Genomic DNA, 12,915 nt, shown 5'->3' on the forward strand with positions numbered 1-12,915 from the left:
ATAATGTCCAAGAAATACATCGATGTACCAATACAACCCAAGGGAAACAGGTCCCGCCAGAAGGATCGACGCGTGGACGCGCGGGACTTGTTCTCCACCGCCCGCCTCCACCGCCAGCAACGAGTATCCAACATCCGTTCAAGTTGTCAAAAATACATGCTACAATTATTGCAATTATCCAGTTCAACGACGTAGTCTGCGCCCATTGCCTCGATGGCGATCATCTCCACCCTCGCAGCTATAGGCATGGCCGTAGGGTGCGTATAGTCACCGGGAATAACCCCTCCTGGAGCGCTCGATACCATATCGATGAAATAACTGACCAAGTTTCATAGACCGCCCCTAATATATGTTGACCAAGTACGTATGTTTCAGACGCGGATTGAACGGCAGCATGCGACTGACCATCTATTCCCAGGCTATCAGTATTATAAAAAAGAAGTAAGTCTTTTTGTGGCCCTTCCAGCATCGACGAGATGTACGGTCCCAAGTGTGCAGCTGATCCACGGGGTGCTGTTAGAGACTCTTCAGGGTTCTCTCAAGGTATGTAAACGTAGCTTCAAGGTATCAAAGAAGCTTTCAGGTAACCTGGCTGTACGAACTGATGCGATCAGATGTCTGCGGTGTTATAATCATCGCCAACATAATCCGTATATTCTTTTGGCTGGGAGAGCATTTTGAAATCCGTAAGCTGCGTTCAGGTTATATCACGGTAATACAATCTGACTACTGTTATGGTTAGCATTACTGCTTCAGTCTATTTTATTAATAGTCTCACAACTCCTCCTCCTTGCTATATGCCTCCATTACTCCCGGGCTTCACCAGAACAGTCATACTTTTCCCTTCCTCGACAACCTACGGAACCACCCTCTGCGAATCCAGCACACACCGAAGATTATGAGTATTCCGGACCATCTTCATCGCAGCCGCCCAACGTTCCTGTTCGACGAGGTCTTAAATCGGTTATGCAAGAAGGTTTCAAATCGACTATACAAGGACTCAAAGAAGGAAGAAGACCATTTGACTTTTGGCAGTGGGCGGGTTACGGGTCATACCTCGAGTTCCTGGCTGGACTTATTGTTGTTCTCGGGATAGCGCAGGTTGGCCTTGGAAGATGGCCATGGTATATTGATGCGTGAGTGTGAAGCTACACAAGGCAAGTGCCAAGTAAGTTGATCATGATTGGGTAGCTTGGGTTTCATCGCTCTTACAATAGGTAAATGTTCCGGTCCGCAAAAGTCCCAAAATCGCTCGAGACTGATCATAAAAAAAAGAATCGACCCTGCCCATCCCTCAATTTATAGCCAATTACCGTAACAAATCCTGTTATGGCTTTCGAGCATCCACTCTTGCAGGCTGGTTTTTTGGAGACGCTTTCAAGTAGGTTGATTGTCCCCAAGTTTTTTCTGTTACCGAGGAAACCTTACACCAAGTGCGCAGGACGGTTTACTTTTTCATGAGGGGTTCCCCTATTCAGTTCAAGGTTACCGCCATCATGCTGGTCTGCTGGGATTCTGGTGAGCTACGCGCGTTGAGCGAGTTGAAAGCGGAATAAAGAGAAAAAGAAAAAGCTAAAATAGAATATATTCAGCTGTCTTTGCCCAGCGTATCATCTATGGCGCCAACCCTCCTGCGAACCAAACAGGCGTGGAATTTGACGCTCATGACGAAAATGACGACGAGTCTAGAGCACTGCATGATGACCGTGAAGAGAGATGATCTGTAGCCAATCCTACTTTGATGCGGTATGCGATGCATTTTATAACCCAACGGCAGTCTACACACTCAACTGCGCCACAACGCCTCCTCTCCCCGCCCGATTAGCACGCCCAACTTAGACGCGCTCAAAAGGGTTCTTCCTGCCAGCCTGCCTCTTCTTGATCCTCTCGACGACAGAGTGATCCCAGTCGGCTCGTTCCTGTTCCTCCGCAAGTACCTGGTTGATGTAAGGGGTAAGGTATTGTTCGTCCTATCATCTTGATCAGCGGTGTGCTAGATAAATGGTTGGGAGCGAGTAAATACCTTTTCAGGGGGGGTCCACTTGCTCTTGGGAAGGTCGGTGTGGTGCATGGACATCATAATGCCCTGTCGGTGTCGCCAAACTCGGTCGTAAGCGACTCGCTCGGGAAGACGGGAGAGCGCCTAGTCAATCAAGTCAGTTGATGCTGTCTTTCTCTCTCTCCGTGCGTCTTCCTCCAATACAAGGCTTTTGCTTGAATTTCCCTTGCCTTGTTCCTTGTTCCCAAGGATTTCCTTGAGGGTGTATTCGGATTGGCCGCATAAGGGTAGAGACGGCACGCCAACGCCAACTGGCAGACCTGCTCGATTCAACCCATTCTTCTTCTTTCTCTGCAGCGGCTCGGTCCTCTTCTGCGTCGCCGACTCTTGCACCGATCTGCAAACCCTCGCGGCATCCATTTGCTCTGCTTGAAACACATGCACCCAAGCAATCCACCTGCAAGGCCAGAGATCTCTGCTCACCTTTTGCACAGTCTTGCTCTCTTCCATCACCAAGTCGTCGAGGAGGTAGCCCTTCTGTCGGTAGCCTGCCGCGTGCCTGTAGAGGTTTGACCATCGTGCCCAGTACTTTTGCACGCCGGGGTACTGACGGATCCAGGGGGCAAAGCTAGAGAGCGCGGTTAGCGAGCGTGTGGGTATACGTGGGCGGAGGACGTACGACGGGCCGAGGGGGCCGTTGCCGAATACCATTTTGGCGATTGAGGGCATTGTGGATGGCGATGTGGGTTTGGAGTTGGTAGTGAACGTTGCTGTCCGAGGAGCATTCATTGCCCTCCCTGCCATTGGCGCAGCGCGAGCCTGTCCGAGCGGCGTTTCGGAGATAGTCCACGTGGCGGGCGGGTGCGGAGGTGGCCGCTGCTGGGCACCATGATCATCGCGCCGACCGCGCTGCCATCTGTAATTATCACCGTTACTGTGGTTATTACACCCAGCACGCCCGATGTCGCAGCCGCCGGCAGACGCCCCGCAGGACGAGTAAGTCCCCCGCACACGGCGCAGCTCACCCCCCAGCTGGCAGGTCGCCTACGTCTGGGCCTTCATCACCGCGTTCAACCTCAGGCACCGCATCCCCCGCCTCGAGTCCCAGCAAGAGTATGTCGTCTCCCCCCGCCCGCCCCAGCTCACACCGCAGCAGCCTCGAACTCTCCCTCCGCCAGCCAGTCGCCACCCGCCCAGACGACCTCCTCGAGAGCACACTCATATGCTTCCTCTCCAACCTCCGCCCCGCCGTCAGAAACCTCAAGTACGTCCCCTCCGTCCACGCGTCCTGTCCGCCCCGCTCACAGCATGCAGTCCCGAAAACATCCAGTCCTACCTGTCCAACTACATCTCCGACCAGCTCGCTACCACGTCCGAATGGACCGTGTGGGACCGGCCGTGGCCCATCAACGAGGAGAATCGCGGTTCATGCTGCACCGACGATCCCGATCGTGCAGAGCTGGGTCGCTTGAGGTATCAAGGCGAGCCAGCAGCCGACAGGGTACAGCGGAATCCGTTGAAGAGGATGGAAGAGAAGGGCGGAGGCCTGTTTGAACTTGATTGGGCCGAGAGAGCTAGGTTACTGAGACAACTGGTGGACTGGCAGTGTCGGTTTCCTTCTCGCTTGCATAGCAGGTGCATGTGGCATGTTCGCTGACGACAGGAGCAGTAACACACTCGGAACGTATCCGCACTATTATAAATAATGCCAAAAGAGGCCCAGAGGCCAAATCTAAAAAAGGAACGGCTTCCAAAAGGCCTCAGCAGGACGAAGCTCCTTCCATCAGCATAGAACCTTTGGGTCAAAATAGGAATCGTCAACGGATATGGGCACTTGATGGTCGGTCCTTCTTTGTCATTTATGCTCGATGTGTTGCTCATATATGGAGTTCAGATTCGTGGCGATTATACCGCTCCGGCAATCCCTTCAAGCGACCTTGCCCCATGGAATCTTTTACTCACACCAGAGATGATTATTTTGCCTACATTGTAGAGGTCGAAGAGTATGGCGGCCAGTCTCAGGAAGGAACAAAGAAGGAAAAAGCGACCAGCCGGCATAGAAGGTTTATTAAAGGCGTACAGGACGAAAAGAAATTGGCAGAAATTCTGAAGGATAGAGTAGAGAGAATAGAAAAGGAAGAAGCGGTGCGTTTGCTTTCGATCTTTTATGGAAAAAGTAGACTGATCAACGGGGGGATGCAGAGGGTTCAAAGGGCCAAACGGAAGATAGCCCAGGCTGTACAATTACAGCAAGCCGCGGAGATGCGTTCGACGCGAACAAGAAGGCCCGTCCGCAAGGTTGATTACATCTATGGAAATGAAGATGAGGTAAATATTCGTTTTCTCTTCTCGCTGCAGAATAAAATGTACTGAGAATCAACTCTCTATTCTCCCAGGATGAAGAACCACTGCCTACCCGCAGATCATCTCGCCCTTCCCGTCAGTCCGGTAGAGACGAAGAATCATACTCTACTTTGGATGCACGCGGACGCCCTGTCATCCCTGGTGAAAGACGTAGCACAAGGGTCAGCGGTGCAGGCCGCGAGGTTGCGGAGGAGGACGATGAAACTCCTCGGCAACCCCCGCCGTTCCCACAGCCAGAAGCAGTCAATGGACTGGCCAACGGGAAAAAGGCCCCCAAAGGTTATGCCTGGGTGCGGGAGAATGTGGGTGGGGAAGACGCAAGTCCTGGCGTAGGTGCGGTCGACGACCAACAACAACTTGTTGAGCCTATATCGGCAAAACAAGAAGACTCTCAATCTGAAGATCAGGTAGCCACACCACCAGAATCGACAGACACCAGTAGGCTGGACTTCGAGCAGAACGAAGAGGGTACCAGACTAGGTGTCAAGGACCCGGGTGGAAACGATGAACAAACGGAAATGAAGATGGAAGTTGAACTGTAGCAATCCGCAACAGGGACGTTCAAGTTAGTAGGAGGTGTTTTCCATATCATCATGCATTCATGGTTACCAAACTCATCTCGACCCATCCTACGGACACTTTTCCCAGATCCGCGCCCCGACACTGATGCAAACAGAATCGATACCCTAGTTGGCCGAACAAGCAACTCGACGCTTCACATGGCGTGGTACTGACTCGAGGGACGCGTTTTGATCAGTTGTTACATGTTGAGCACAAACAATGGGATATTTAATACGACATGACACAATGTCTCATCACAACCACAAGACTCTGCAAGTCTCAGAACACCACCTCCCTTCGATCAGCGTATTCAGGAAAATGAAGAAAGCCGCCGTTTCGACAAAGTGTAGATTATGAATAAAAAAACTGCATACTCAAAACACCCTCACTAGAATAATTAATGCGCTGCAGTCATATCAATCAGTGTTTAGATTCCCAAAGAACAGATACATGATATTGGCTTACCTTCAGAGGTCTTTTGTTTCCGCAAATAGTCGTCATGGCGTCAGTATCTTTCTCGACAAACTGTCCGATACATTACTCACGTTGGCAACATAGTTGATAGCTGGATGAAAAAAAAAAAAGGTCAGCACCGATAATATCATGATATGAATGTCGTCACACTTACCATCCTGGACAGTTGTGATCTCATCGGCCTCGGCATCAGGAATCTCAATAGCGAATTCCTCTTCAATGGCCATGACAACCTCGACAGCGTCAAGAGAGTCAAGGCCGAGATCGCTGGTGAATGAAGCGTTGTTTGTGAGCTACAAGCCGCGGTCGGTCGGCGGGGGGGTACACATAGATAGAAGGTTTGGCGAAAATGATGGAAAGATCGTGGTGAACCAAGAGATGACGACGAAAAAGGGGATAGCAACATAATAATTCGGTTTACCCAATCAGCGCTCCGCTATTACCACAAGTCCCTCCACTCCTCCTTGGCCGCCCGCCAAAAACGATCTGAGAAAGCGTAGCCACGCACCTTGCTGCTGTCAACCTTCTCAAAGCTCTTCAAAACATCGAGGATCCTAACAGTGATGTCGTCCTTGCTGAGACCGGCGGCAGCGGCGTAACCCCTGGCAGCGAGGGGCTTGAGGGAGAAGGCGAGGGGCTGTGGTCGGAGGGCGATGGGGGCCGTTTGCCTGAGGGCAGTGCGGGCAGTGCGGAGGAGAGGAAGAGTGCGGAACATGTCGTGAGATGAAGATGAGATGAAGAAGTATAGATGAGATGATCTCTGTACGGGAATGATGTCGCCGCATGAGGTAACGATACCCATATATATCATATCGCCGAAATTCCCCGCAGTGGCGCTTCGTCCTTGGCCCGTTTTCGCAACTTACAGCATAACTGTGCTATACATTGTACACGGCACTTTTACTTTTATTTCTACACCCACACTCCTCAAGATGAAGCACGGCATACACCAACGCAAGCTCGGCAGGATGCCAGCACACAGAATTGCACTCCTCCGGTGAGCGCACCCCGTACTCGCCCAGGTCCAAATCCGGCTGACAGTTCGCAGAAATCTCGTTTCCGCCTTGCTGCACCATGAGTCTATCAAGACCACACTGCCAAAGGCGAAGGAGGCCGCAAAAATGGCCGAAAAGGTACGTGTTCTGTGGGCCTATATCGCTGCCATGAGATTACTAACGTTCTTCTAGATTATCACGCTCGGCAAGAAGGGCACTAATCAGGCAAAGAGCAAAGCTACTGCCTACCTCATGGTATGTCCTGGTCCATACTGGGCTATCGTTGCATAGCGATAACACACTGCAGCCCGCACACCACGCCCCATCATCGTCGTACACTCCCTCCCCATCAAACCCTACACCTACCCTTCCTCCGCTTGCTCATCCTCAATCCCTCGATCCCGAAACTTTTACCCCACCCACCTCCCTTCTCCCCAAGTTATTCACCACCCTCGCGACCAGATATGCTGCTCGTCCGGGAGGATATACTCGGATCCACAAATTTGGACGTAGACCTGGAGATAATGCCCCTCATGCCATCTTGACGTTGGTCGACGGGCCAAGAGATTTGAAGTTTGAAATGACAGCGCGGACAGCTGGGAAGGAGAGTTTAGACGCAATGGATAGCTGGGAGCAAATTGAAAGTAGTGTGGACGAATGGGAGGGATTATCCGAGAAAACCAAGAGAGATGTCGCAAAAGTCCTGAGGTACCGAAGTGAAGACGATAAAAAGTTGTTCAAGGCTAAAGCTACAGAGTTTTCTGTGAGTTTTCTTCTTCTTGGCTGCTATCCATTTCATAGCGTCTCAGTCACTGATGTGTGATAGGACCTCGTCACTGTTGAAGATTCAGCCTATGGGGGTGTTCGAAAACCTGCTCTTGAGCTACAGAAGCCCTCGTTCCGTGCCCCTAGCCTGAACCATCCTAGATCCGGCAAGCACGTACATGCCGGCGAACGACTGTCCGGAATGTCAGTCGCCCATACAGGTTTAGGGTTAGCTCGCGGGGCTTTGGCTCGAAGTAAATCGGGCAAGAGCGGACTGGATAGAACCCCGTTGCTTTGGGGACAGTCCAACAGACTGGACGGAGTCAAGGGCGAGGTGGTCACGTCGAACGCTGACGCTTAGATTCCATGCATGTTATTCCCATTAATTTCAAAAGTCCGTTGTCGTCCGGAATGTGGGAAGTCCTTGGGCAGTGGATACAATACAGTATGAGGACTTGAGGCGGCTATCGATTATGGTTAATGGGAGTAGCGGTCTTTGTTCGAAATGAGCTTGTCCAGCAGGAAGTTGGTGTGTTCTTGGTCTATCGCGAAACCGTCTAGTGTCCCAGGCAATAAGGGGCATTTTATATTTTATCCTTTACATCAGCCATTTTACCGATCGCCGGCATTTTCCATTATTTTTTTTTCATTGAATAGTTGAAGAGCTTTCAATTGCTCCCGAAACTGATTTCTCATGTCGATGCAATATAGCTCACAAATCCGACATGATGAATAAGTGAGATTATCCATCCTCTCACACAGAGTATTACATCTTAAAAGTTTCCCTTGAACAGTGTCGTATTCATGATCCATCTACAAGTACGCAGTCACCGTCTTCAAACCACCATCCTACGGTCCAGTCGTTGCCTTCCCTCTCCTTGCTGATGTCAATAACTTTCTCCAGTTCTCCCCCTTCTTCTATTACAGTCCAGAGATGTAGCGAAGCGGCAGCCGTAGCCCCCACTAGTCGTGATACCCTTTGTTGCAGTAACTTTATTGAAGATGAAGGTAACAAAGCAAGTGTACCGGGAGAAGGATCGGTAGGGTGCTTGAAGACACGGAGGGCTAATGGCGATGGGGCGTTAAGAGAGTCGCGAGACGGACAGGAATACACCCACTGATCATCTTCCTCTTTAGCCCAGCCTCAGGCTTTTTCCTCGTTAATGTCTCGTCCCTTCCATAAACTTTGCACAGTTCGACATATCGACCCCAACTTTCTCTTTCATTCGGATGCTCAGATATACGTGACTTGACGTGATTGATATAAAAGAGCTCTGTATCTCGCCTTTCAGAAGGTGCGATAGTGGTAGAGTTGAAAGTGATAAGATTCGGGAACTTTGAGATTATTAACGCGCGCTGGAGATCGGTTGAGGCCGAGATAACTGTGGGAGAGTTTTGAGTGCCGTTTGTAGTGATAGAGGATATCGCGTCGGACGAAAGCGAGAACCGTAATGAGGTTAATTCTGGAAAGTATTGGGATATATGATCAATGTACTCCCAACGCAAGAGGCAAGATCCGAGTAATGACAAGCTCCTAATGTTTTCGTAAATGGTGATTGAAGGCGGAGACACATGTGGAAGAGGTGTGAATGACAAGTCAAGGGATTCTAGTCTGATTTGATATCCAAGGGTCAATGACAACAATTTGTTACCAAGGAATGAAACTTACCCTGACAGATGTTTTAGAATGACAGCTACTTCGTCCCATCGGTTGATTCGGCATCCTCCTAGACTAAGCTCTTTCAACGTTTTCCAACGATCGAGTATCTGATACTCTTCGTCATCCAACGAAAGAGTCGATATTGTACGATTGGCCTCAAGATGCAATACCCGAAGGTTGGGGAGAAACGGAATTAGAAATACAACCTCTTTCATTGTTGTTGAGCAGTCTGAAAGATGAAGCTCTCTTATCTTACTAAGGGTCCCCAATCGTTGTCTTGTGTCATCAGGAAGGTTGTTTGACAGTGCTTCGAATCGGGAATGGCTTTTGACGCAAACCATCAACAAACGACTTTTGGCGTGTACGGATATCACGTAACATACCTTACAGTCAGAGTCTGTAGTCTTTCGAAGCACCCCACAATCTGCGCGACTTCTTCCCACCCTTTCAGAAGGTTTCTTGACAGATTTAACCATTCTACACCTCGCAACCTAGTCCTCATGATGTCTCTAAGGTTGTTTTCTCCTCCCAATTCGGTTATTCCTTCGTCTTCGAATCCCATGATTCTCAGCTTTTCCAGGTTACCTAATCTCTTTCGCGCATTTGCCCAGTTATTAGGGGTTTCAACGAGTATAGAGCCTTTCGATGAGCCTAATATGAGCTCTTTGCTGTTGGGATGTACATTGTCTGATATCTGAGAAGACTGTCCCAAGTCTATGGGAATAATCGGCCCATACCTTTCCTCTATGCTTTGTACCAAGTTTTTGCCTTCTTGAAGTGGTCTTCCCGCAAACTTGAGGAACGCCCCACTGCCTTCTTCTCTAGTGTGAAACACCTGAATTCCTTGATAGACGCCAGAATGTTTGCCGAACGATGGGTCGTCATATTCGATGCCTAGCCAGACCTGAGAAGGCGGATCTAGTGGTAGTGGAGACGGAGGAAGGTGGCCAATGTACCGAAGGGTAACAGGACGTCGAGTCTTTGCGTGAAAGTAGCGGCCACCGACTAGGTACTCGGGAAGAGAAGGCTTGTCCATGAAGGTTAACGTCTTCCCCTTGGCAACAACGGCATGCAGAAGGCCAAAGGATGGCGAATCAGATGCGAACAAGATGTGTGCGACGCAACTTTAACATTATCAGTCAAGCGTATACAACGAAGCCAAACGACACAGAACAGGTGGAGGAACATGAATGCAATTACGTAACCCAATCGTCATTTTCCAAAAACAAAACATATACATCAGGCCATCATTCGTTTCTCGGCATGTGTCCTGCCGTTTAACGCCTATTTTCCCGTTCGTCTAACGACAAAGAAGCAGATGGTAGGGGCGACGGTTCAGTCTTTGAAAAGAAGAAATCCGAGACAGAGCCACTGTGATCAAAGCTTAGCCATGCCTCAATTGTAAAGCTGCAGTCGTCTACGACCATTACTCACCTGAAAGTCCTGGGTAAACCCTTGTTCTTCCCATTTTCACTTTCTCCATCACCTCCGTATCCGTCATCCCCAAGTTCCAGACTCGTTCTTCGGGGTGTCCCTGAAGCACTTCCAGATTTCGATCCTGTCCCTGATGTACCTCCCGCTCCAGCTCCACTGGCGGCCAATACTCCTTTCCTGACTGCTTTCTTGGCATGGTGCCGACGAGCAGTGACAGAATTAGAGAATAGCGGTAATAGATATCGCTCATCCAGTGCGGTAAACCATTGGCCGTCACGGAAGATCATGCTTGGGCCTCTTCCTTCTCCAGCTCTACTGTCTGAACTTGGTCCAGGGGCATTTGCTTCAGGGTCGTAACCATCTCCATACGAGCCTGAAGGCCCAGCTGATGGAAGCACCTCCTCGTCACTCTCATCGCTGTTGGTTGAGAAACCTGATCGCACGCCATAGCCATAACGTCCTTGACCATAAGAGCTACTGCGAGCTTGACGTGATTGCGAAAGCTTGAGCGTTTGATTGTAAGGCGACCCTTCGGATGATTGGAGATCAAAGTCGGAAGGGTTTTCCCATCCTCGATTATTCTGGGAACTGTAAGGGTAGCGACGAGAGCCTGGCCCTGATTGCAAGGCAAGATGGCCTAGTTGAGCCGTCCACGGTTCTTCATCATCGCTCGAAGCGTCCTCATCTTCCACTCCTACTCTAATACCCAGTACTTCCAACATTCTCGACGTAGTACCGCCAAACACGATGACAGTCAAGACAACTACAACCAATATCGTAGTTCTGAGTGCATCCGCATTCTCGCCTGTGATGCCCGCAGCAAGAGCAACGCCAACGGCTCCTCGGAGGCCTGCCCAAAAAAGCATCATCTGATAGGAGTGAGGTATCTCTTCAGCACGCTGGCCACGGGTGTGGAATACCCAGTTAATAAGCTCAGACAGGGGGAAAACGGCTGCGTAGCGTGAAGCCATAACAGCAATCTATACTATGGTTACATTATAATCCCTTTAATTCTTGTAAGGACTTACAGCGGAAACAAGGATGAATAGTGGCTTGAAGACCTGAACATCCTGAGTGAACAGGTTCAGCCCTAGGTAGATGAAGATGAAATTCTCAGACAGTTGAGCGAGAACACCAAACATGTATTTGGTTGTTCTCTGAGTGCGCCGAGACATGGTATGGTACGCATAATGTTTCAGAGTAATACCGCAGAAAAGCAGAGACACGATACCTATGGCGAGAGTGATTGATAAGTCATAGAAGTTTCCAAAATCAGCTGAACTTACCACTCATGGCAATACCATTACTGAAGAAATAACTTGTATACGCGACGAGGGTGATTATGCAGCTTTCAATGTGAGGGTAACTTGCAAGATGAGAGTGTTTCAAACCCAAAGAACATGCTAATCCAAACGAGACGCCAAGGGCCATGGAGATGAGGAATGAGAAAAGGAATATGCCGACTCCGTGAAAAAGCGAAGACAAGTAGATATCCTCGCCGTGGAAATGAGAAAGGGTCCTGATATTTTTTGATTAGCTGGACCCAAACCTAATCTTGGTCTCGATTTAATCACTCACTCATACATGACAATACTAACAGCATCATTCAGGATACTCTCACCGAAGATAATAGAGTAAAGCTTAGGGTCTACTTTGGCGGTATTGAAAATGGCCAAGATGGTGACTGGGTCGGTTGCCGACAAAGTTGAGCCAAAGATAAGACACTCAAGAAGGGTAAATTTGAGGCCTTCAAGCCCGAGGAAAGACCAAATATAGACTAGTACTCTGAACAAGGGTTAGTAGTGTCAGAAAGATGAGAGGAATGGATCGTACCCAATACCAACGGCAGTGATAAATGTACCGAGAAATGCAAACGTCAATATGACAGCAAAGTTTCTAAAAAAGTTTTCCTATTGGCAAATGAAGACGTCAGCAATGTCAATGTTTAAAGCTAAAAGACCCGCACGTGCCTGTTTAAGTTCATAGCCAGAATTTAAAATGATAGGCGGAAGTAAGGCGTTGAAGAAGAATGTGTGCTTGAAGGACTGTAGTGATATCGGTCAGCTCATTCACGATGGTTAGAGTACAAATGAGGGATGCTTAACATACCATCATGTCCCTAATCATGTGTCCAGGCGCGAGCCGTATAATCAATCCCACCACCATTCCTGCAAAGATGGAAATGACGGTTTCGTGCACTGCACGAATTCGTTTAACTTGCAGGTAGTATGAAGATATAAGTGCACCGATCAGGAGTAGGCAGAGGATGCAGAGACCCCATCTTCAATGATACAGTGATAAGCTGGTGATGAGTATTGGCTGTAGGAAGAAACATACGATGCGTAGAACTCTTCATCTGCAGGGTTCAAGATCTCGGTATCAGTAGGGGCTGTTGACATGTTGAGCGAAGTTTGGCCCGGAGACGGGGGGCGTGGCTGCTGTGTGGCCAATGCGGCTTGGAGGAGGGAACGACTGTGCTGAACAGCTGTATGGAATATGAGAAAATATGGGACAGTAAACGGGGAAGAGGAGATGCTGAAATGCCAACATATGGCAATGAATACGGCAGCCCAGAACGCAATTAGATTCGGCGAGCTGGTGGGATCTGACATACACGTAGAATCGGCCATTGCCGACCAACTGCCGCCCCTCTTCTTCAGATA

General features: G+C 49.4%; 7 protein-coding genes; 3 read left to right on the forward strand and 4 right to left on the reverse strand.

Moving 5' to 3' along the window:
• Window positions 1-89: 89 nt before the first annotated feature.
• On the forward strand, window positions 90-1,780 carry CNAG_01324 (hypothetical protein). XM_012193586.1 has 10 exons: window positions 90-257; window positions 336-360; window positions 419-441; window positions 521-543; window positions 615-686; window positions 743-1,136; window positions 1,192-1,217; window positions 1,276-1,381; window positions 1,442-1,518; window positions 1,593-1,780. The coding sequence occupies exons 1-10, from the start codon at window positions 214-216 to the stop codon at window positions 1,718-1,720; spliced, it is 918 nt and encodes a 305-aa protein (XP_012048976.1). The 5' UTR covers window positions 90-213; the 3' UTR covers window positions 1,721-1,780.
• Window positions 1,647-2,775, reverse strand: CNAG_01323 (ubiquinol-cytochrome c reductase subunit 7). XM_012194081.1 has 4 exons: window positions 2,679-2,775; window positions 2,483-2,627; window positions 2,024-2,143; window positions 1,647-1,970 (listed from the first exon to the last, which is right to left on the reverse strand). The coding sequence occupies exons 1-4, from the start codon at window positions 2,726-2,728 to the stop codon at window positions 1,836-1,838; spliced, it is 450 nt and encodes a 149-aa protein (XP_012049471.1). The 5' UTR covers window positions 2,729-2,775; the 3' UTR covers window positions 1,647-1,835.
• A 144-nt stretch (window positions 2,776-2,919) lies between these two features.
• Window positions 2,920-4,982, forward strand: CNAG_01322 (hypothetical protein). XM_012193587.1 has 8 exons: window positions 2,920-2,995; window positions 3,032-3,112; window positions 3,156-3,263; window positions 3,314-3,606; window positions 3,669-3,839; window positions 3,894-4,144; window positions 4,202-4,327; window positions 4,396-4,982. The coding sequence occupies exons 1-8, from the start codon at window positions 2,961-2,963 to the stop codon at window positions 4,903-4,905; spliced, it is 1,575 nt and encodes a 524-aa protein (XP_012048977.1). The 5' UTR covers window positions 2,920-2,960; the 3' UTR covers window positions 4,906-4,982.
• CNAG_01321 (acyl carrier protein) lies at window positions 4,936-6,161 on the reverse strand. XM_012194080.1 has 5 exons: window positions 5,907-6,161; window positions 5,553-5,691; window positions 5,470-5,489; window positions 5,390-5,399; window positions 4,936-5,329 (listed from the first exon to the last, which is right to left on the reverse strand). The coding sequence occupies exons 1-5, from the start codon at window positions 6,111-6,113 to the stop codon at window positions 5,322-5,324; spliced, it is 384 nt and encodes a 127-aa protein (XP_012049470.1). The 5' UTR covers window positions 6,114-6,161; the 3' UTR covers window positions 4,936-5,321.
• A 128-nt stretch (window positions 6,162-6,289) lies between these two features.
• On the forward strand, window positions 6,290-7,925 carry CNAG_01320 (large subunit ribosomal protein L17). XM_012194079.1 has 5 exons: window positions 6,290-6,395; window positions 6,447-6,531; window positions 6,586-6,648; window positions 6,701-7,156; window positions 7,220-7,925. The coding sequence occupies exons 1-5, from the start codon at window positions 6,331-6,333 to the stop codon at window positions 7,517-7,519; spliced, it is 969 nt and encodes a 322-aa protein (XP_012049469.1). The 5' UTR covers window positions 6,290-6,330; the 3' UTR covers window positions 7,520-7,925.
• Window positions 7,796-9,943, reverse strand: CNAG_01319 (hypothetical protein). XM_012194078.1 has 4 exons: window positions 9,202-9,943; window positions 8,828-9,142; window positions 8,277-8,770; window positions 7,796-8,223 (listed from the first exon to the last, which is right to left on the reverse strand). Exons 1-4 carry the CDS (start codon window positions 9,852-9,854, stop codon window positions 7,961-7,963), a joined length of 1,725 nt encoding a protein of 574 aa, XP_012049468.1. The 5' UTR covers window positions 9,855-9,943; the 3' UTR covers window positions 7,796-7,960.
• Window positions 9,944-9,999: 56 nt separating this feature from the next.
• Window positions 10,000-12,821, reverse strand: CNAG_01318 (sodium/hydrogen exchanger 3). XM_012193588.1 has 9 exons: window positions 12,590-12,821; window positions 12,362-12,533; window positions 12,223-12,297; window positions 12,086-12,162; window positions 11,831-12,037; window positions 11,539-11,771; window positions 11,281-11,483; window positions 10,253-11,232; window positions 10,000-10,189 (listed from the first exon to the last, which is right to left on the reverse strand). The coding sequence occupies exons 1-9, from the start codon at window positions 12,649-12,651 to the stop codon at window positions 10,096-10,098; spliced, it is 2,103 nt and encodes a 700-aa protein (XP_012048978.1). The 5' UTR covers window positions 12,652-12,821; the 3' UTR covers window positions 10,000-10,095.
• Between the last annotated feature and the right edge of the window lie 94 nt (window positions 12,822-12,915).

This window comes from Cryptococcus neoformans, chromosome 5 (genome assembly GCF_000149245.1).
Source record: "Cryptococcus neoformans var. grubii H99 chromosome 5, complete sequence".
NCBI classification, from domain to species: domain Eukaryota; kingdom Fungi; phylum Basidiomycota; class Tremellomycetes; order Tremellales; family Cryptococcaceae; genus Cryptococcus; species Cryptococcus neoformans.